Raw genomic sequence first — 23,985 nt, forward strand, 5'->3', positions numbered from 1 at the left:
ATGAAAAGGAAAAAAGTAGGATCATAAAAAAAACCTTGAAGCTTGAATGATAGGTTTGCATGGGTCAAATGTGTCATGGCTACCAGGAACTGAAGTCTCCAAAGTTGGATTTGCCTTTGGCTTTCTTAGGAGCCGAGTCGCTGGTTGATGGGCCGCTTTCGTCTTCAGCTGCTGGACGTTTCCTAAAAGAAGACAAATGTTTGTGTTTTAACAATCATGGCACGTAACTTGTACACTGGTCACACGCCTCGCTGACTTGATGTAAGGAACCTATATGGTTCTTCACAAGACTTCACTTGGAAGGTTCCATAACCGACCCAGTAATGTCCTCTGTTCTGCTGGAGCTTGTTAGTCGTACATGGCACACTGGTGGTTGATGGCTGAGGTGTGACAATCTGAACTCGGCCACGACTGGTTAAGCCAAGTAGCATCTGTGAACCAAATATCTCAGCATCCCGCAGTGTTCAGTGTCTGATTGTGGCACATCATATTGCTCTGCCTTAATGGGCAAACGTTCTCAAGCTTATGGCATGGACGCTTGAAATTCCTCGACACAGGAAACATTGACAAGACTAGGAAGTGTATTTAAAGACGCCAAATAAACAGAAACGATATGAGTAATGGTCTTCCTAACTAAGTGGGCTTCTTGGACGTGGTAATGAATGTCATCGGCATAGTGAGGCGCTTCAGGCAAGTCCAATTGGGAGGAGGAAAAGTCTGGCCCTCATTGCCATCAATTGCTGAAAAGTGACAAGAGTATATGACGAAAACCCTGAGACCAAGTGGAGGCAGACGCAGACAGACTTAAAACAACAAGGCCAAGCAAAACAGAACCATTATCTGACTTTGGGAAAGAATAGTTGACAGGTAAAATAGGATCACTTACAAGCTGTGCAGTATTAAAATAAAAAATATATATCGTGCGTGAAAACACCTGCCTTTGGTTCAGGTTCAGGTCGAGTAACGGCCTTCACTGTGACAAAATGAAAGGTAAAGCTAAATTCTTATATGGTTCAAGTCAAGGTGACACTGAAGTGAGACTAAAACCGGCTTGAACAACAAAACAGAGTTCATATGTGTATATTCCCGTTTGCTTTGAGATGATCTTGCCGTCTTGCACTCGAGGCCTTTTAAAGGCCAATAAGTAAAAACCCAGAACAACAGCGTGAACAAAATGTGTCTCAGATGAGTCTGAAGCTGCATCGATAGTGCGATCAATAATCCAGCAGGGGTCTATTGTGGCACTACTGTGCTAATTTAATCATCAGGACAACTCCGGGAAGTCTGGGTTGTTGAGATTCAGAGCGAAAATGGCCCAGAAAGCTTCAATAACAGAGAGTGAATTATGTGTGTCTGTGTATTTCTCATTCATCCAGGACATTGCACCCTGAGTTTCCATTTTGATCAAAGCGATCTCAAGCTTGGTGGTGCTCCACCTCAGTGTACGGCTCAGAGCTGAAGCAGCCTTTAAGGATTACAGTGAAAATGTTTACGTCCTGTGTTACAAGCCCTGTAAGCTAAGCAGGTTCCGTTAAAGTGGAATAAGACTAGTCCCCACTCACAAACAAAAAGGGTTGACAAGAAAGAGGAAGTATACGAGTTTCATCATGACTTATTTAGATTTAAAAGCTAGATCAGTTTGATTTAGTTGTTTCACAAAGTATTTATGATACATGTTGAGATATCCTCTAAATGTTTGATCTGACTCCTTACATGGAGCTGGGGTCAATGTATTTCCCGACGCCCACTTTGAAGGTCTTGGGGGCCTGTTCTTCCTTCTTTGGCGGGGCGCTGGCCAGCAACCGCTCCTCCTCTTGTTTCTGCAGCTCCTTCTCTCGTTCTGCTGCGATCTGAAGACGCAGCGTTCCCATGAGATCTCACACAATCGCAGGCCACACTGACATCGCAAAAGATTAAGCTGAACAAAAGGTGCTGGGCCAGCAAACTAACCTTGGCATCCGCCTCCTCATATGGATCCACAAACACAGTCGCACTCAGAAGTTTGATCTCAGACTACAAGACAAAAATGAAAAACAAAACATTACTTTTACTCACAGAGTAGAACACATTAAAAAAGGCTATATTGAATTCAATGACTGTGAGCGACGTATCTTTTGAGTCGCAGGATGAAGTGTGACGGTGAAATTATACAGCCCCCTTATGATTTAATCTCTACATTTTAACAGTGTGATACTGACGGGTCTTCTTTTCAAAGCACAAATTATTATTGCTTCACTCTTTCATCTCATTATATGTCCTGAAACCACTTGTGATCATCCTTTCTTGCTCTTTTAAGAGAACATTGTGTTTATAGATCATCTTCTGGGAACTGCCTTGTTTACTTTAAAATAAGGTGGAGCTTTGTGTCAGTACTAAGTGTGATATACTGTGAATGACGCTGGTGGATTAGCTACAGCCAAGTGTGGCGGCTCTCTCTCTCTCGCTGAGGTTTTCTCCCCTCATGTGACCTTTAGAGGATGCAAACATGGATCAAAACAGTGTCACAGCACAAAGACCAACCATGTTGCTCATCCAAGAAGCAACTACACAACTGAAAGTGATGACATCGAGCTTCCTCAATTGTGCTGGTAACTGACCCGGACCTGAAGACATACCTCCACAGATATATAACAAATATAAAATGGTGTTCAGGCTGAAAGTGACAGGCACAGAACAGCAGAGACATTATAACCACCTGGCTAATATTATATGGGCTTCTGTTTTGTTGCTAAAATTGGCAGGTCCGCTGGGGCTCGGACTTAACTTGAGCTCTGAAGTAAAGGGCATCCAGAAGTTGACAACATATCCTTTAAGTCCTGGAAGTTGAAAGGCGAGGCTTACCAGGATTTTCGTTGTTCATCTAGCACATCCAATGAATTCCTAACTAGTTTGAGTCAGAGGGTATGTCAACGCCTTCACTTTGTGGCAAGGCGTGGGATCTTTTAGGTACAGGCCACAGTTTTGGCAGAACCTGAGGTGATGCTGGAAAAGTTGCACACTCATTTGGATAGTTCATGGTCTGCAGCTGAACAGTGTTCAACGGCAGCTTGCCTCATAGAGAGGGACACAATGCCAACCTTTCACTCCCCTGGTGAACTAATGAACCTCAGCAGGCAGAAACTCCTTTCACCAAAGTGCCATTTTTTATCAGTACTATTCACTAGCAGTACACTTAATAGTTGGTACTCTGAGTCATTTACTGATCAAAATCAGGACCATCAATGTGGACTGCTCAACCATTGTTACCTTTACCATGACAAACAAAAGGACTGCACTCTGTCAAACCAACAGACCAAAGTTGCATGGTCATACAGCGTCATATCACCAACAAAAGCAAATAACCAACCAGTCAGAAAAATCACCAGCTTCAATCAGTGGATTCATTTTGATCAATCACCATTAAAGATCAATGCTTTTCAATCTATTTTGATCAGAAAATATAGCCCCTAATCCCATTATTCAAACATGGAATTACGAGGAACACAGTTGGTGGGTTCAGGGAGGTGTGAGCGAGCAGAGAAGGAAGCAGATGACAGGTCTTAAACTGAAAACCAGGACTGTTTATATTGCTAACTTTAGCACACTTTGTGATGCTGCTCCCAGCTTAGCTCTACAGGTGGTCTGTGCTCTACTCCAGCTAAAACAGAAACCGTGGTATTCACTGCAGCGAGCTGCAGCACAGACGGATCAGAGGTCTTGGGCTACAATGCAACATATTGGCCTTCTGTGACTCTTTCTGTGCCTCAGAGAGGCTAATTTCGTTATTTTTTTAAATCTGATTATTCATTGTGGTTAAATCTGCTGACAGTTCTGGTTGAACTAATATTCTAAATGGGGTACAAAGCAACTCCTGTGATAATGTGGTATACAAACTTAATCATGGGAACTGAACTAGAATCAAGCTAATCCATACTTGTCATACCTTGGGTTTGTCAGTTTTCGGATCACTCTCCACTTGCTCCATGGCGGTCAGGGTTTCAAACCCTCCAACAACTCTGCAAAATACAAATGTTCCACGTTAGCAGTTTAAAACAGCGGGTGGGGACCTTTGTCTGTGACACATGGATATATTATACATCAGAGATAGTTGTTGCAGGGTTGAACAGGTAGTGTGCATGAAATAAGAGGAAAAAATGTCGAGCAACGTGTGTGTTGAGCAACTTTTAAGCACATCAAAGTCCAGACCAGTGAATAAGAGCGGATACTCTCCATAATGATCTGCTGTCAGTCTCTTATACAGTTCTATTCGGTCCAAGCTCTGCCCTCCAACGGGGAAGGGGCAGCCCCATATATAAGCCCTCCGCTACTGCACATCGTCCCTTTTATCACTCAGATGCCTTGACTTGATCTTAGTGCAACTGAACTCTCACCATCTGGTGTTGCTATGGAATCAGAGGAAGGAATCAACTCAGCCAAGTTGCAGAGCGTCAGCCCGCTTTATTAGTTTGGCCACTTGTAATCATCTCAGTCCTATATTATTGTTGAGTATTGGCAGCAGGTACAGACTCTGTGAAGTTGCTCATGCCAGCTTGAGTTTTCTGCTGTTCTTGTCATTGTGTAGTCAAGTGTGATTTGGTATGAGTCGGCGACCTTGTCAATACTTGAGGGGGTCTCTTGCTCGCGCTCAGTCGTGTCCATATGCACCGTATCCCGGTACGTATCAAACCACTTGGTTTAAATCGGTCAAGGCACAGATTGATATTTGACCAGATGACACGCGGGACAGAATTTTCTTTAACACTGTCTTGTCTTGGCACATTGCAAATAAGGGAAAACCACTGTTCAAATATTTTAAAATTAAAACACGTGAAGTGAATTCACAAGATTTAGGGACACTTAACATGTAAGGAAGTGATTAACTTGTGAGGCATGCACATGGAGGCATTCTTAGCCAAACACTAAAAACCAATAAAATGAAGACTAAAAACTGCTGTGGTTTCACCGAAGAGATCAACTGAATGCTTCCTTTAAAAGCAACACAGGTATTCTTGGGACCTTCTTCTAAAATAAAACCATTCTGCATCACGCTCTGCTAAGCGAGTTGAGAAATCCACCAGGTTTGATTCAGCGTCTACTAAATTTTTCAGCCTTGGTTCTGAAGTACCAGCACTCTCGGAGGTGTCAGAAAACAAAACATAAGCTCGCTGGTGAAGTGAGGGACAGACAGAAAGGGGCTGATGAAGTGGCTTCAAGACAGGAAGGAAAAAGATGTGGCGCAGACAAAATGCTGCGCACTGTGAGAATTACATAACTGTCTGCCGGGACCGCAAAGATGGACATCTTAGCAGATAGAAAAGTGTTTGTATATTAAAAACTATTTTACCTTCCAAACACTGTGTGCTTCCTGTCCAGGTAGTTGCAAGAGCGGAATGTGATGAAACTGTGAGAAAACAAACATTTTTAGATGCCAATATATACATAAGCAGCACAGATTAAAATAAGCATTGCAGTCGGACAGTAAATAAGCAACAGTAGTTTCAGGTTGAAATGCATTTATATGGTCTCTGTGGTTGAAGATGAAAAAAGCAGGTGACAAACTAAATCCCAGCCTTTGATCAAGAATGCATTTATTTACAGTGCAGTGCACCCATTGCCTGTGTCAGTGATTTTATTTACATGACAAAAGCTTGTCAGCATAAAAGGAAGCATCCGAGAATGTTGTGAAGCAAATTAATGCAGGTGATTTAACAGATCTTGTGAATTAATGCCTTTGCCCTGGGCATCATGCAGTTGCTACAGCAACAAGAGTGACACCGTAGCCTAGCATACATTTGCACTTCACAAAGGTGACATATTCAAAACTGGCACTGAATTCTGTCTCAAAGGACGTCAGCATGGTGTCCAAGGACACCTCTTAGTGACATGAAGAAACCATATTAACTAGCTCTTAAGATTCATTTCAAGAGTTTCAAAACAAAAAATGGCATCTCTTCTTTGGTAGAGAGGAATTATACATCCCACTCCAGAAAAGGAACTAGACGTAGTGAATTACTTAAATACCAAGCTTAGTGTCTCAACCAAGAACTGCACACAAAAGAATTTATTTTCAACTTCTATATCAGGTTGCATCTCAATCGTTTTCAGAGCGTCCTTGTGCTACCAATAATGATCCCGTCATGTATCAATAAGGGAAACAACTGGTTGAAGATCGAATTGAAAATTGTAATTTATAGTAGAAGGAACTGAAATTTAATAATCTCCCATAATACATAGGGCTAAAATCCTGAGGTGACTTGGTTAGTTTTGCTCGACAGGAAATATGTTAAAAGGTCTCTTACAACTGGGACTTGTTGGTGTTGGGACCCGAGTTGGCCATGCTGAGAATCCCTCTGCCTGTGTGAGACATGTTGGGCTTGAACTCATCCTTGAAAGGTTTGCCCCAAAACGACTGTCCTCCTGCGGCAGAGAAAGACAGTGAGTGAACAAAAAGAGTGCATAATCAAAGCAAAATGACATCACTCATTCAAAAACAGGCACAAGAACTTTGAGTGTATCTCAATGGAGCTTGATGGCTCCCGATTTCCTACTCAGATGCTCCATCTCAACATTTAGCTGCTGATGAAGTGAAGAATCAGTCTCTGCAGGACATGAATAAAAAAACACTACCATTTCACACAAAAAATAAACCAACATAACAGTTAGACACAAGAGAGCACAGTTTGACTTGAATAACACCAGAGATGTCCAGGTTTTTTCACATCTTAAAGCAAGCTTGATAAAAATGAAAGCTCATCTTAAAAGCCTAGATTTTAGATTACAACATTTTAGCTAGATTTGGGTCAGGTAAAATATTGTAAATGTAAAATGATATAACGCCTTGTGTTGCAACCCAAATTACCAAAATAGTATAAACAGCGGCACAAGCGAAGTTTCTAATGATGACAGCTATTGTGCTCAAATGAAACTGCCTCTGGGATATTCCCGCTCCTATAATAACGTAAACAGCAAAAATGTACATAAAAACACAATTCAATTAGAAAACCTTCCCACAGTGTCATCTATTTAATAGACTGCGTAATTGCACAATAATGGTTTATTGCTATAACAGACTGTTGCATTCAAGGCTCTGCTCTGTCCTCGTGCTGCGATGAGAGACATTAAACTAATTACAAATTAAATAGTCTGTGGTGAATGAGGGGAAGAAGCCCAACTGCCCAACAGGCATTTGAAAAAAATCATTTTAGACTAATATGAGCAGTCGCAATGAAGCAACGATGAGGCAAAAGACCAGCTCGTCCTTCAACATGTTGAGAGCCATCAGCTGTGACTCATGCTCATCCTGAAGAATCATCATGATGAGTACACAGGAATATTCACGGCGTGAGTTTATTGGCTCCTGTCAGAGGGAGCAGAGCTGATGCCCGAGGTGTCTCTCTGTCCTGTGTTTCCACCAGCTGGTGTGTTCTATCGTTATTCAAAAGTGTGAATGTAAAACCCTCAACGGTGTTTGCAGCAGTTCATCTCCTTCTGTGACATTTTGCATAATTTATCAAGTCGCTGACATTTTAGCTCGAAGCATCATCAATGTACAGTGAGCGGAGCACTTGGGGACAATGGCGACTGAAGATAATTCTCACTTAAAGGCTCAAGAATTTATCAAGAAGACTCCTCTTTGCACTGGGATGTGGAGAAAGGTCAGAATAAAGGAGCTTGAAGTGTTTGAAAATGTTCCTGAGCATCAACCTTTCATTTTAACCTTCTGTGGAGGCAGTGCAGCAACAACGAAAAAAAAAAATTCTGATGACAGTGAGGCAGTGAAGTGAAGAAACAACAATGAGTCATCTAATGGATGGAATATTACTGACCTTAAAAATACAGAATTGGTCAAAATGCACTCAAATCTACCTCTACTGTAGCACTCCACAGATTAGATAAATTATTTACAAAAGTTGCCCATTATGTGCATCAGCAAGTAGCGAGTTCAAAGAGTACATGAGCTCACCAGGTGTTTACTGATCAAAAATACTCGCTGGACACTGGAAGTCAGTTCAACGTCATGTGGTAGAACATGCACACTGAAATAAAAGTTAAGTGGCAATAGACTTTCTCCTTGCTTTAAGATATTACAGCATATTTTCTTTCTTGCGATGAAACATCTTATCTAATCTAGCATATAGCTTCTGACTTTAAAGTTAGCAGTGGCGCAACAACATTCCCGTAAGAGCCATCCTGTCTCTACAGTGGTGCGAGAATACAGTAAGTGTTCAGCCTTTCTGATGTTTTGTCACACTTTCGTTTCAGCTCACCAAATTCAAATATGATTCAAATATAACGCCACACAAAATGAAGTTTAAGTGAAAAACTGTTAACATTAGCAGCCTCTGACAGTTGTGTTCAATGTCTCCAGCCACACCCAGGGCTGATTACTGGCACACCAGTTCTCAATCAATAAGTGGCTAAAATAGGACCTGGCTGATGAAGTGAAGTCGACCTCAAAAGCTGCAGATCATGCTGAGATCTAAAGATATTCAGAACAAATGACAAAGAAAGTACTTGAGCTCCATTAGTCTGACACAGTTGTAAAGCCATTTCAAACGCTTTGAGACTCCAGAGAACCGCAGGGAGAGCCATCATTCACAAAACATGGTGAAAACATGCAGCAGTGGTGAACATTACCAGGAGCGCTGACCAACATCACCCCAGGAGCACAGCCACAAATAATCCAAGAGGTCACAAAAGACCCCACAACATGCAAAGACCTGCAGGCCTCAATGCCCGAGTTCACAGAGTTCAAACCCCACCAATGGACAGAGACCAAGGAAAAAAGGCCTACACAGCAGAGTCAAAACCACTGCTGAGCAAAAACATCATAAAAATTAAAGTAGTTAGTATGTTTTCTTATTTAGCTTAATATTTAAAAACTACATTTTGCATGTACTTGTGTCATTTTTGTCTCAGAGCTCAATGTTATGGCTTAAAACCAACTTCAGCTATAAGACACATCACTCCTTGTTGTCACATTAGAGGTTTCATCTTCAACATTAAAGTAAATAGAATGTCTTTGTTTTCAGGCAAGCAATGACATCAGTTATGGTTCTTGGAAAATGTGATTTTTCACTGTTCAGCGAGTCTGTCTGTGACTTCATTTACAAGTCAATGTTTGAAGCGTTCCTCACTCTCTCCTGAGCATTTGTGCTCCAAAGGATTAATTGGAGCTCTACTGAACTTTGAAGGAAAAGTTACGCTACAGTGAGCAGTTTGCAGGATGCGCTTCCTCTCAATTTATAACACAGAGATGAGCAAAAGGGATGGAAGGAGGGAGGGAAAGATAGAGTAACTTGCTTGGCCTTTAGAATCTCACAATACAAGTGTCATTTGTAGAGCAGTTGAGTGCTTAGTCTTTTTTGGGTTCTCATTTGAATGCAACTATATGGCTGGTTAACAAACATCTGTGAATGATCCGAATGACAACGTGTCCTCCACACATTTTGAAGATATCAATAGGTACACAAAAAGATGCAAAAGATTCTGTTGATTGTTGGCGACAAAGCTGTTAATGACATACAATTGTGAGCCATTCCATTTAGACCTTCTGGTCAAATCCTTTTATGAGCCTCAGATGCCACAGCTGAGAAGGAAGTCAATCTCTCCCACTTGGTTAAGTTGAAAGCTTAAAAAAAGAACAAAAGAAAGAAAACACTATACCATAGTCTCAAGACTTTGGAGCCCTAAGACTTGACCTCACTCCGATACACAAACAACGCAAAAAATGTAACTGTTGAAACCTTTGGGAAGAGGTGAAAAAAAGAAACACGCAATTCTGAGGTTTTCTCAACAAAGCTGCAGATCTGGTCCGGTCAAGGTGCACAGAGGTCAGTGGCAATCAAAAAGCAGGGTCGTGGGAAGCCAGCGATTGACATGTGAAACTAAGGCTGGCCTGTGCAGCCACCTCCAGCACAAGACAACGCAGAACATGGTGAACAGGAGTGTGAATAAAGAGTACAATTGCAGATTGGTGTGTATGTGATGAGTCATAAATTCTCCCTCTGTATCTAGCAGTATACTACCAGTTGAGAAGGAAAAGGCACAGTTTACACAGGGGTTGTGTGCGTGTAATGTTCTTGAAGGTGACACGACTGTAACCTCCAGGTCTGGCATACTGCTCATTAATGAATCACTCAGGGCACGGGTTTCTCCCCTGTGTTCAACGATTCCCAGAGACACAAAGACGAGGTTGTCCAGTCAACTCACAAAAGCATAACAGGCAACACCAAGGCAGGAAATTGACTGCAGGAGCGGCGCACAGGGGGATGTTCAGTTGATAATATTTGCTAGTGACTTAGTAAAATAAAGAAAAAACAAACCAAATGTTTCTTGTTTGATTTGTTCTTCACCACACCTTTCCCAGAGAACACAAGGCAACCCTTGTGCTAGTGTGTGTTTTGCTTTCCTAGAGTATACTTAGCAACACTCTCAACTTCCATCTTTAGACGCAAAACCTATTTACACAGAGGTCCAGTTATGGTTCCAAAAAAGAACTATAAATATTTCAGCAGTCGGGTGTTATATAACAGTAGATGCGGTTAAAGTGCAGTTCTGATCTTACCTGTGCCGGTGCCAGTTGGGTCTCCACCTTGAATCTGGAAGAAAAAGCAGCCATGTGTTAGGGTTGATCTGAGTTTACTGCAGATTAAAAGCCAAAGTCAGGCCTTCCATTTAATGGGATCAAGAGCAGTCAGTGATGGTGAAAGTGTAAAAGGAAGACTATAGGTCGCAAAGAAGCAGGAACTAACAAAACCTTAGCCATAGAGTAGAGTAAAATGTAATAAAATGTAAAAGGTGTGTTTTATGACTAGGTAGTCTGTGTTTAGCTTGCTGCTCAACGAATACAGGTAGTGTTGTTAATAGCCATTAGCACAGCTAACAGCCTTTAGCTGACTGTCACCCAAATATATTTTTTTCCATTAAAGAAGCAGCCTGAAGCAGAACAAAGTCGACCTGCAATTCAACCTAAGAAGAAACAGCGAGCTCAAACACTGCAGGGTCATGATCCCAAGTATCCAGAAGTTTGGATCATAAAAAAAGGTAAATTTATGGGTCATTAATTATGGATTTATTAGCAAAACGTGATAGTCTTGTTTCCCCAATAATTTAATTATGTATCTGCAGTTCTAATTTAACTTAAATAGGATGAGGGATAGATCCCTGAATGCACACACTTACTGTTACTAGACACAAAACATTTTATACTATATAGTACTGAAAGACCCTTTGTAGTATATTCAATTTCCTGCTAGGGCTTCTCCTGCCACCTGGATCTGCCTAAAAGAATAGACTTGCTAATAGAAAATGTACTTCCTACATAGTGCTCTTAAAGGTAGATAGCTTTAATGATCTTGTCAGACACGTAGGTTTTAAAATACTGTAATGCCTTCTTCTAATACAATTCAAAAAAGATAAATAACTGTAAGCACTGCAGAACATCCTCTACATCGCCATGTGACGTTTAGTCATCACAAGACAAGTGACAAGTAAAATAAATGGGAGAGTCTGGTTCTTTCATTCCCATGTCACATCTGCAGCAAGGTTCTTTTCAGGACATCTAATAGTTGATCCTGTCAATGTGAGTGAATGTCTGTGGCTGCTGAGGCAGAATGAGAAACTTACAGAATGTGAGATGCAAAGGGAAAAAAAAAAAGTAAGGTCCCTGACAACGAATGAGGCTGACGTGCACAATGCTTGCGTCAGATCATTACTGAACAGTTGTGCTCATTGTTGGAGGCCGGGTGGCGTGGTGGGCCTCTCATGTTACATGGGCGACTCAGAGGGCCGACAAAGAGTGGGTTTTAGGAAAACTAAACTTTACAGACCTGCCTATCAAAGCAGACTTTTCCCGGGCTGCAGAACAATGACACTTTTATTCCTGGTGTGGGTAAAGGGAGGTTATTATATAGGAAACTAGAAGAACTAAAAAGAACTTTAGGAAACTAGAAGAACTAAAAAGAACTTACAATTTATTGTTCTGGGGGATAGTTTTAATTTTTAATCTCTTCTTCTCAGTTTCCATAACCCTTTATAATGACTTCTTTGAGAGTGTTTGTAAATTCCAATGTTTGACTTTTTTTAAATATAATAATAATTCATATGATTTTAGGATTTGTCAATGAATAACCAATCAATCTTGATAAATCACATTTTAATATGTGACTCCAAATTGAGTTCATTTAATTTAGATCTGTACACATAAGCTTAAACCCAGAGTGGAAGTGCTCCAGCCATTAGCAAACTCTTTGTTGCTCTTTGTCATTTTCAGTCCATCAGCACAATCTCATATAGTTTCCTTCAAAATGGATCAAGAAACCATGGTAGCATATAGCTGTGCCATATTCAGTGGTGGAAAAAGGTTCTGGGACACCTCATGCATTCTACTACTAAATATTAATTTGATGAAGCTATGGTTTATCTTTTTTTTTGTTTATTTTTCAACACTTATTTGTTGACTCTGACAGCGACAATATTTAGAACTTGGATAGGGAAACGGTGAAGAACTTAGTTTCATTAGCTATTCTGGTAAACCAAAGAAATCAATCCCAAATGACCAGTATATTTAACGCAGGGATTCCGCTACATGCCAAAGTTATGCCACAGTTAGCAAAAATCCTGGCGGAAACCCTGTAATGTTAAAACATCTTTTTGATTTTTACGAAGAAAGAAGACTTTGATCCAGAAAAGACTTGCAATATTTGAACTATAATCTCACATTATTTCCTTTAGTGTATCAGACGTTCCCTTGAAACGCAGAGTAATATGTGGGTAGAGAGAAAGTTACCTGTATATTTCTCTTCACACCCTTCCTGTCTTTTATTAAAGCCAAATTCAACAAACCACAGTCTTTAGCATCAACAAACAAATAACTTCCTATGATGATGATCTCTTTAAATTGTATATTAATGAGAGTTGAACCAACTACACAACCAAATTTTAATTACCCTCCTACTTTAGAAACTTTTCGGCCAGGCGACCAAAATACTCTATAAATGTCAAAGTTTTCATTAATTTAATCCGCACTTGGTTCCCACCTCTTCCCTCGAACCTCAGAGAACAACTCTCTCAGTAATTATGGATAAACAATTTATAGCTCACCACCAAATATAAAAACAGAGGACAGATTAAACTGCATGTCTCACGAGAGTGGCTGTCCACTTTAATTAAGAAAGCAGCAAACACCAGCATAAGCGGCTCATCAGTGGCTCGCAAATGTCAGAGTGAAGAGTGGCGGGCGACAACATGACATCAGACAGTGAGGTAAAGCACATATTATACTGAAAGCATGACTAATTTGAACTACCTCGACTCTGAGAGAAGATTTGGGACGGTTATGTGTCATCAGCAAGACAAATCATAGCATTGATGTGCAGCAAAGTTAGCAGTACAACAATACAGATTCTGTCACTTGTTTCACTCTTCGACACAAGACTATCAACAAGTCCATTCAACTGTTGCAACTGCAGTTTGACAGCACAATACAAATGGGAATAATCTAACATAACCAGAAATTGGGGACAATTGTGGTTTCTACCCATCATCATACCAGTAATTAGACTCTTCTTTTTGACTCCTTCCAACATTTTCACCACCCACAAACTGTCTGTAACTAGATCTCCTTCAATCCAAAATAACCTCAGGACTGCTATTTGTGCTTTGATGAGCAGGTACTTAAACTACACTGATGCATGGCGTTTCTGCGTGTAACAACATGGTGTCCATGAGCTTCTGACTGAACTCATCTGTCACCTTGGTTAGAAATACCACAGTCACGGATCAAAACAGGGCGAAGCACATGCCAATCATGGGAAAAACAAGAACCGAGAGACTTTGATATGTAAATAAACAACATTCCTTGAGCAGAATGAGCCTCTGCAGAGATCTTTATCACAGTCACTCTCCAAGAATGTTTGGTCTTCAAATCACTGATCACATGACGTCAGCAGTTTTTGCATGCAAACGTCATGTAATAGACTAAACACATATTTTTTCAAAGACAAGCCCAGCCTGCAGGAGAGATTTCAACGCATAGTAGTGTCAGATGGCTACTGCTCTTACCATAAAATTTCGGATGGACCTGTGAAAGATTGTTCCGTCATAATATCCCTGTTTACACAAACGGATGAAGTTCTCCCCAGCTTTCGGTATCTGTAAAGCAAACAAGTTTTGAGTGAGAATTAGAGCTTTTATGGATTGAACCTTCATGGTTATATCAGTTAAGTGAAAACACCGCACTACTGGATTTGAGTGAAAAACAGCAGAAACAAATGACGATGGCAAATTAATCCCTGGCCCAAGGGCAGCAGTACAGGGTTTTGTACACGAGTGAGGAAATGCTGGAGTGTGAGAACCAACAATGTTGATGCAGTATAATGTTGATGGAGTCCGTGTCACCAAATTACCAGCCTGCACAATATATTGGTATATTTTCTGAAGAACTTGTGTTTGAACCCTGGTTGATTTCCTCAACAGCCTTAAGGAGTTGCTTTGGTAAGGATTTGACTGCATGTGTGAGAAACTTTCCCCCTTGGCAACAATAGCAGTTTCCAAGAACTACCAGATGCTTTCATGAGAAAAAAGAAAAAAAGAACTATTTTTGTTCATTGGCCTTTTGCAGTGAGACAGATTTGTCTGTCTGCCTTTTTCCCCCCATACAAGAGCTTCTTGCACAAAGACGCTTTTTGTTTTACAACACCTCATAAAAACTCACTTGACTTAGTTCCTCAACACTATAAAACAGATTTTCCCAATGAAAAAATGACTCAAGCGCATGTATAACATTAAGCATCTAAATGCATGAAGAGAGAGCTTGTTCTCTAACACATGCTCTCCAAATCATAGCAATTTCACGTTAGATTTTAACTTGTAGCTTGAGAGCGTTTCATTAGTCACAACAATCTATTACAAACAGAGGAAAATGGGAAGACTGAGGCAGAGGAGGAATATAATGTAACTGTTAAAAGATGGATAGAAAGAAAAACAATAAAACAGATCAATAGGAGAGGGCAAAGAAAAGATGAACAGGAAGTCAGGGAATAAAAAGGGAATCGAGGAATATAAAAGAAATAAGGGAAAAACAAGCAAGTGAAAAAGATGGATAGAAAGAAAAACAATAAAACAGATCAATAGGAGAGTGCAAAGAAAAGATGAACAGGAAGTAAGGGAATGAAAAGGGAATCTGAACAGGCAAGAAAAAGGAGAATAGATAAAAGTGAGAAATAAAAGTTTAAGTCAAGAGTCTAGCACCTTCAGTGGGAAACCACCCAGGGTTCCGAAAAGATACTACTTAATCCACTGGGTAATAATGGTCATAACTTGTTATTTCTAAGTAATTGAAAACATAAATCAGGAGCTGCAGACTCTGGATCTTTGCAGCCCACTGACTCAGCAGCACTTTGGAGGAACAAAGTGAATCGTCTGCCGGCATACAAGCACGTTTCCACTCAATTGTTTGATCGTGAGCATGAGAATGTTTGAAATGCAATCCAATTTAGTGGCCGACTTCATCTTAAAATTGTTATCAGTGATCTCAGCATGGAAACTATTTTGATTAGAAAAGTCTGAATTCACATGCATATGCCTCTGTGCCGTGTTTCCCAGACAATAGACAGTAAGAGAATGTAGCCAATTAGGGTGGTCTGTAGTCCAACACATTTAATTCTAATTTCAAAGTTTAACAGCAATATCCTTCACGTGGGGGAAGAGCATTTCCCAAACCTGGTCCAACTGGTATCGAAGGACTGTTCATTCATTCGTTTATTTCATCCAAACTGGTCACATCAGGGTAACCACCACACATTGCCTCTTAACCATTTGAAACTTAATTTTCATCCAACTATAAATATCTAGACGACTTTCTTGCAAGTTGGAGAGAGTAGAGCATTTACCCTTAACTAACCTTCAATGATTAGCACATTATAAGAAAGTAACCTGATTCAGATTACGCTTTCAACATGTTTAGGAGTTGAGAAGACTACAGCTGGCCGAGCAAATGGACACAAACCAGGAAGATTGGCCCCCGAGTCACTATGAGTGAAAGCCGATGTGACAGCAAATTGGGGCTCATTAATTCATAAACAGCAGGCCACAAATAGAGCTGCGATCTTGTGAGGAGACCACAGGGGAGGAGAATGTGGAGTACGTGGAAGGGAAGGGGAGGTCGGAAAGTTGTCTAAGCGCTCCATTTATTATTCTGATTCGACAGCTCAGAAGCCAATGAAAACCCAGCATGCTAGGAGCCTGGTTACCAGGGTAGAACAGTGTCTCTCCAACTCAGACTGTTTTCTACTAAAGCAGAAACAACCCAGGATGAGAAAAGGTCATTTAAACAGCTTAGATACTAGCATTGGTTGAAAAAGACAGTCAAAATCTATTGTAAGTGCTAGCTAGCTAATAGATTGATAAATAGTTTTTAATGAAATTGCTAGTATAATATCCAGCTTATACTTTCACACACACACATACAAACACTAAATAGACTATCAATATAGTATATAAGCATTATTTGAGATGGGGAATGGTCAGATAATTAGCCACATTAGCCCTCTAAATCAATATGGAAACTAGACAGAAGACCCGTCATCTTTAGTTTGAAAGCAACATGCAGAGAGTTATCTCCTAAAATGAGAATGTGCACGTGTAAATATTGACTAGGGTACCTCTGTTGAAAACATTCATCATTCAGTGACGTTTCTGTCACGTCATTTTCTTGTTGTGTAGATGAGACCAAGGGTATGCACCTTATCACAGTGTAACTCGAGATTCAGGTCTCCTTTGTTTGTGTGAAGACGGACGTAGCCTTTCTTCTTGACATACTGGTAGCGCACTGTGTCGTCTTCAATTGCCTCTGTAAGAAGATACAATGTGTTATTAAAGGTAATACATAATGAATATCTTCTGCAGTGAACCTCAGTTCATGACCTAAAGCATCATGTGAATGTTTTGTTATCACCATGGAACGTTAAAGACGACAGTTGCAGTGAGAAAAGTTTCTGAGGGAGCTTAATATTTGGACAGGTGCTTATTGTCTTGTCTGTCAACATGTATTCATGCTTTGTTATCGGCACCAGGAATCTGCACATGAACAATGAAAGTAGGTTTTTGTTCAGTGATTTATTGGACTGGATTCTTGTTGTAACTTGCCATAGCAACCATGTGAACAAATGTCAGGGGAAGAATTTGTGCATCCATGCACGCAAACAAATATAACAGACAGGGTAATGTTCCATATCGTGTATGTACAGGGTGGTCATGCAGACCAACTATTACAGGCAAATCATTTTTGGAAAACAAAATGAGGTCAGTAAATCCAAACACCCTTCTCGTCTGCATTAAACCTACTGTACAGTTGCATAACAGCAAATCTCTCCCAGGGAGCAGATCACAGAGTCTGACAGTCGAATGGGAGAGGCTTCCACTTGCTGCACAATTTAATGATGTGAATCTGAACTATGTGACAAGCAAGTCCTGCCAGGATAAACATTGGCAAGGGCTACTTGGGAAAGGTGATGTTTTCAAAAGATGTTCACTTGCCTGCTTCATGTGTGGTTGCAGGAGTCATGGCGGTGGACGTGAAGGAAGCAGAAACTCTTCCGGTAGAGTAATGTGCCTGCATGAAGAGAGACAATTAAAAAACACAATTAAAACAATATGCGTACATTACCTCAGAACTCAATTTCCAAAACAAGTATGGATTTTATTTCCCTGGGGAGACATCCTTCGTCTGCTGAGGTGAGGTACTCATTTTCCCAAAGGGCGACATGAGAACTAATGACCGGAGACTGTCAAAATGGTAACACTAAAATGAATTATATTGTTGACTAAATTCAGCTACTTTACAAAGTTTATGCTGTTGTTTCAAGTCTTTTATTTTTTTAAAGTCCTAAAAAATGAACACCAGCGCAACAGCATAGTAAGAGACAGGTTCGCCATTGGTTACATGATGAACATAAATGAAGCAAATCAATGCAACGTAAAAAGTGTGGAGCAAAAACACTCATTTGCTTCCGAATCTTCTTTTGTTATGGGCAACAAACAACTTAACTGTAAAAGCAATCTAAAGCTCTGTGGGAATTTGAATGCCTCTTAAAAACATTTCTATCATGAGATTAAGATAAATCAGGATTGGAAGTCTTTATCAGCGTTTTTCTTCCATTGTGTAATCTCCCACGAGGAACTGTGCTCGCCTGCAAAGGCCCAGAGGGTTTCCTCCCTCCGTGAGAGTCCTGTTATTCTTAATGTAAATAAATAAATATATAGACAAGGGCTCCTCTTCACTCTAAACCATCTGATTTCAGGCCTGTTCTCTTGGCTGGTGTCCTCATTTGCACTAAGTGATGCATCAAGTGGAAATTAGCCGACTGCCAGGCGCTGGATGATTAAAAGCAGAGCCACCATCTACTGTCTTGTAATTAAAGTCAGCTCAAGATGTTTTCGCTTAAATTACAGATGTATGCACAACCTAAAAAAGCCATGAAAGATTCAGTACGAGTGAATTCAAGAAAGACTTGAAATCCCTCTACAGTCGTAGCTTTGCATTCTTCTGCTCCAATTCTTGTGAGGGTGAATAGAAGCACAGACTTTACCTTGTGTGCTCTGTCTGACCTATATTCCCTCCGCAGTCACATATCAGAGCACCATCACCTCTACTGTGAACTTGTCTACGACGAAAGCTATTGCATGAAAATCCGACATGGCAATGCATCAAAGGACGGCACTGAGAAAAAAAAGCTGCAGTGCTTGAATTGAATAAGTCTGTCTGGTTATCTATGGACACAGACAAATGTGGCTAATATGTCCACAGTTGACCTTGCTTGTAGAACATTTTCTACAGTCTGTCTACAATCTATTACAGCCAGACAAGTGATGGGTAAAGGCCAATGTGATGAAGAGCAGACCGAAAGGCTGAAGCCTCAATTGGCCCTTCGATCTATATCTTTCAGTTCTCTCTACGGCCACTCATGACCATTAAGAACAATATCCCCAGTGTCAAGAAAAGCATCCAAGCCTGTCAAAATGGTAGTCGTATTTTCATTTCAGAATATTTTAGACATCCTTTTGTTCTCTCATAACCTTATCTTTCGTCCCAAATAATGTGTTCAGCTCCCCCTTGTGGACTAAGTTGTTACTCCAGAATTTTCAGGGCGTTAATCTGGCAATCTTGTTGCACCAGGACAGATTTGATGTGACTGCCGTTTTGCGAACAGAGGAATTTGATTCAAGCAAATACGTTCTGTGCTTGAAAATGTCAGCTTTTAATAAATCTCAATGAACAACAAAACACAGTTGAAAATATGGTGAGCAGTTGAAAATAACGTGAAATGCAAAGCAGCTATAAAAATTGAAAACACCGAGTTAGAAAGATGTTCATCTGAAACATTTTTTCCAGATGTGCAAAGTAGGAAACCCAACTGGATGTGCATGATTTACATACTTACGGCATTTAACTTGTCGGTCTTCTTGGCTTCTGGCTCCTTCATGGTTGAGGCCAACAGCTCGTCCCCTTTATAGTCTTTGTAGAGCTCAGCTAAAGTCTCCCTCGTCTCTAGGTTGGTGGTCTTTAGGTGGTATGCCGGATCCTGCTTGGCCTTTTCCTCATCTTAATTAAAAAAAAAAATGTTATCCAACCCAATTACAAACATTATAGCATTCTATTTCTTACCAGGGTCTAATACTTTCAGCTCATTTTTCACATGGAAGAAGTTGGACACATTGAATTTGTCCAGATTTGTGGGATCCTGTTGGGAAAAAAGCTAAACTATTTACGAGCATGAAGAATGTGTCATTTTTTAAAACAATAGAGAATCCCACCTGAAGTGTGATGATGTCTTTTCTGGCAAAAGGCTCATCAGTCAGCAGATCTTTGAAGTTCTTGGTCTTGATGTTTAGTTGCTCAACAGCCTGAGTAAAAACAAAAATACAAATACAACTTAAAAAAAAACAATGGGCTGCAATTCAGGCACTTTTATGTAGAGTATGTGAATTGTATATGGTGAAATTGTAATTAGACTTAGACTCAACTTTATTGATCCCTTTGGGATGACTCCCTGCAGGAAATTTACATTTCCCACAGCAATAGAGGCAAGAAAGGGCATGCAGTCAGGAAGAGCATCACACAGAGAACAAAAAAAAAAAATACTAATAAAATAAAAATTTTAAAAAATAAATTAATTAAACTAGATTAAAATAGGTTATTGCACCAGAGTTATATTAAAATAGGTTATAAACCATAATGCAAAATAATTTGTATTTACTTTACTGATCAGTCATAAAAATATTTAAACGATTGAGACTTTTACTTTTTGAGAAAAAAGTGCTAGGATCTAATTGTCTATAATACAGAAAAAGAAGTCCACCAACCTCATTGGAAAACACGTTGCCAGTGACCTTGTTGGCAACAATGTGGGAGTTATTTGTGAAGACGTTGTACAGCACGGGGCAGTGATACTTGCCTGGAATAAGACACACAAGAACTCAGTAATTCTGTATTTTAACCTTGCGCATTCAGAACCTTTATTTACAAGTCAGACATATTTGTAGCACAGGACCAACAACAGTGCCTCTCAGTAATGTAGATTGCATTTATATACACAAAAGATTCAAATCAAATATACATTAATACAATTGGAATGTTTGAAGCATGCAGAAGAGAAAACAGTGTATTTTGGATAATTACCATCATTGTTCTTGGCAAAATTTAGCTTGATAAGGGACTTCATTTCCATTTTCTGTAAAAGACAAAAATATGTACTGAATCACGCATACAAACCAATTGATCATGAACCTTTATTTGACAAACATAACAGTAGGCTTGAATAATTCAGTTAAGCAAAAGAAATGCCTTTCTATTATTTTTGAAGAAAGTAGCTCTTAAAGGTATGATTTCCTGAACTATTTATTTAATGGAAACTATTCAAGTCCCATGCAGACACAGGGATTTCTGCAGCTTGGAAATTTAAAAGCAAAGATATGAGAGCATATGAAAAATAAAAACTAAAAAATATAAACCAATGACATCATACTTCGCCTGAAATGGGATTCGTGCCATACTTCTTAATCCATGGAATGATGCTTCTGAAAGGTGGAACAGATAAAAATTATAAACAAATGTTTCAATAGTATGAAACATTTACAATAAAAATACAATTTTCCAGACTCAGCGGATATAACACCCATCTTTTTCATGTCTTCACCACTGGTGAAATGTATTCCAAATTCATGAACAGTGTGTTTTTCAACCTACTGCAAGTCGAAGACAATCCCATCCATGGTGCAGACTGGATACTCAAACGGCTGAAGAGACAAGCTGTAAGATCAAAAGAATGTTCACAAATCACAGCTTTAAGTTCAGAATTACTATGTTATACTACCTGCAGTGATCAAACGGTAGCCGTCTGAAATTCGAGCGAGGAATTTCTGGAAAATTGAGAATTAAAATGAGCAATTGTGAAGTGTTTTACACCAACACATTCACTTTCTCACATATCTGAGGAACTACAAATTGATTTATTCAGGTCTTGGGGAGGGTAAAAAAAAATTCAAGGTTCAAGAATAGAAGAGACAGTTTAAAGTGGTGTAATTAAGTAGGAGGATGTGTTCATTATGCACTAGATAACTTTTTGCTGATTGCAGATAAGCTTGCTCATGAAAGCAAATTGTTGTCCAGATTGCAAGATATTCAGTTCGTGTTGTACTTTAATTTTTCATTAGTATATCACACATCGCTTCGGCACATTTCTTGCTCATTTAATTATAACAATAATGAAATTGTTTTCAAATGCAATGCCCAACTGCAGAGTATAACGCTGAACTGTATGCAAATAAATCAAAGTTTAGGGTTGTCTGTTATCTACCCGCTTATCCTGAACAGTCTTTTAAAATGATACCGCAAACATAAAAATTAAGTAAGATGGCAACGTTTACGCTAATTCATCTAAATAAAGAACAGCACCATAGCGACAGTATAATAGTGTAAGAAACAAACCTGGTCGTTTTCCTCCATAGAAATGAGTGTACTCGGTACACGTTATGTACCTGTTCACATAAAAATACAAATACCATGAACAACCGGAAGAGTTAATAGTTAGCTTTCATTACACTTATTTGCTATGTTAGAGATAGCATTAGCCCGCTAAGCTAATGGCAACATAACACTGCCTGTTAATAAAAACATACATTTTGTCCTTTTGGTGTTGACGCTTTCCCATCTTGAGATTTGTTCTGTTCCCCAAGTCTCTGTCAATGCAAAAAAAACCCACAAAATAAAAACAAAACTCAAGCAATATCGCACCGGTATGAACAGCACTTAGCAAGCTAGTTGCTATGTGTTTACGTCTGCTTCTTCCTCGACGGAACTTTAGGCGCACTATACTGCCATCTACAGCTGGAGGTAACGTAACAAAACTAAATATACGTTTGTAGCGCTTTGTATTGGATTGAGATATGCATAATGGCCATACCTATCTTCAAATCTTCATGTTACTGTATTACAGGGATGTGGATTAAATTACAAATGTGATTCAAATGTGAATGTGTCATATAAAGGCCTGAACACAACCTCAAATTCTCGTGTGCAAGGGTCGGTGTGGATTTATATCTAATATGTACGACAGACTTGGCAAAAGCACGAAATGTCAAAATTCACCTGTGAGAATTGTTTATTCACATTTTTTTTTCATTCAATGCTTTTAAGTCAGGATTTGCTGCACATAACTTTGCATGCTACGTTTTTTTGTTGCGGTATTTACTTGAGTATTTTATATTTAATCTATATTTATTTGTATCCGTTCCTGTCCTGTCATTTGATGGCTTTCTGTAAATAGAACACTGCTCCACGAAAATACCATTTTAAGGGCAGAAATTCTTCTGACATAAACATTGCCGTCCCTTCAGGTGAGAGGCACATCCAGACTGATGTGGATGTGCATATTTATTCCCAAGTTTTGGTAGGAAATTCATGGTAGAGCCAACTAATTGTCAGTGTATATGGTTGCCACGCAACAGAGGCTACTTAGAAGGTGAATGGAGTGAGTCTCTTCTCACCATTATGTTCACAGTTCATGTTTATACAGTATGCCATGTTGCCTTTTATTTTAGAAAGGAGGAACGGAAGCTAAAGAAATAAAAGAGTCAAACAAAAGAGAAGTCACAAGAACAGGATGTGAGTTAACAGTTGCTTAATCTTATTCACCCTTGAATCCACCATTTCAGTTTTTTCAGAGACATTTTTGGGGGGCTTTGGTCTTTTCAGTGTGGACAAGTAATACGCCTAAATTCAAGAGCTTCACACCAAAAGCGTGAACAGGCCCCATTAAAGCAAATTAAAAAGTTGCATTTCCAATTTGTGTGTGCTCTCACTGGCTATTTTTATTTGTGCAGCCCTTTTCATTCATCTTGAATACTGGTGTTGTTTTGTTTATGCTACTTAAAACTCACAAGATGTGAATTAATCCTGTTGATACTGACAGTCGAGGTTATATGAGAATGTGTAGCAACTTCTATGAAGGATCTGGCATGAACCTACGATGTTATTCTCTTGGCTCACAGAGCTCTGATGTTCCATGTCCAGGAAGGCAGTCTGACTTGGGTGGAGGCTTTCACCCTTGACTGGTGCCCAGTGAACCACCCAGCGCTGAACCAGTAAGCCCCCTCTCACAGACGGTGAGCCCATGAGAGTGTTGTCACTCCAATGGCTGTATTAGAATGTGGCAGACTAAACAGAACATATAAAACAATAGTGAATGGAAGTCAGCAGAGACAAGCTATTCAAGTGATATTTGATCATAACTGGTTTTATTGGAAGACTATCCATTTTGACAAGAACTACTGAATAGTGTTGTCTGTCATCAGAAACTATTCAATGATCCATCACATTGTACTGCAGGAGAATAAAAGGGAAATGTTATACTGCAAACTAACATTGATATAATTTGGCTATTCAAGTTTACAGAGATTTGCATAGATATATTGAAACTAAATAAATGTAAACCTGTGACATTCCAT

The 23,985-nt window shown here is 39.6% G+C and overlaps 1 protein-coding gene across 1 annotated transcript; it reads right to left on the bottom strand.

Annotated features, from left to right (window-relative positions):
• On the bottom strand, positions 1-22,590 carry ppil2 (peptidylprolyl isomerase (cyclophilin)-like 2). Its single transcript, XM_053871840.1, has 20 exons — positions 22,159-22,590; positions 21,968-22,017; positions 21,354-21,399; positions 21,227-21,289; positions 21,006-21,057; positions 20,660-20,711; positions 20,344-20,435; positions 19,795-19,884; positions 19,646-19,721; positions 19,422-19,582; positions 17,518-17,593; positions 16,725-16,831; positions 14,044-14,133; positions 10,547-10,580; positions 6,279-6,396; positions 5,324-5,380; positions 3,923-3,995; positions 1,951-2,013; positions 1,714-1,850; positions 1-182 (listed from the first exon to the last, which is right to left on the bottom strand). Exons 1-20 carry the CDS (start codon positions 22,188-22,190, stop codon positions 80-82), a joined length of 1,572 nt encoding a protein of 523 aa, XP_053727815.1. The 5' UTR covers positions 22,191-22,590; the 3' UTR covers positions 1-79.
• Between the last annotated feature and the right edge of the window lie 1,395 nt (positions 22,591-23,985).

Source organism: Synchiropus splendidus, chromosome 7 (assembly GCF_027744825.2).
Source record: "Synchiropus splendidus isolate RoL2022-P1 chromosome 7, RoL_Sspl_1.0, whole genome shotgun sequence".
In the NCBI taxonomy this organism is placed as follows: Eukaryota; Metazoa; Chordata; class Actinopteri; order Syngnathiformes; family Callionymidae; genus Synchiropus; species Synchiropus splendidus.

Coding starts and splice junctions, on each gene's coding strand:
- ppil2 (XM_053871840.1), bottom strand. CDS start 22,190: ATGGGAAAGCGTCAACACCAAAAGGACAAAAT. Junction 22,018..22,158: donor CAACACCAAAAGGACAAAAT/GTATGTTTTTAT, acceptor TTATGTGAACAG/GTACATAACGTGTACCGAGT. Junction 16,832..17,517: donor TGCAACCACACATGAAGCAG/GCAAGTGAACAT, acceptor ATCTTCTTACAG/AGGCAATTGAAGACGACACA.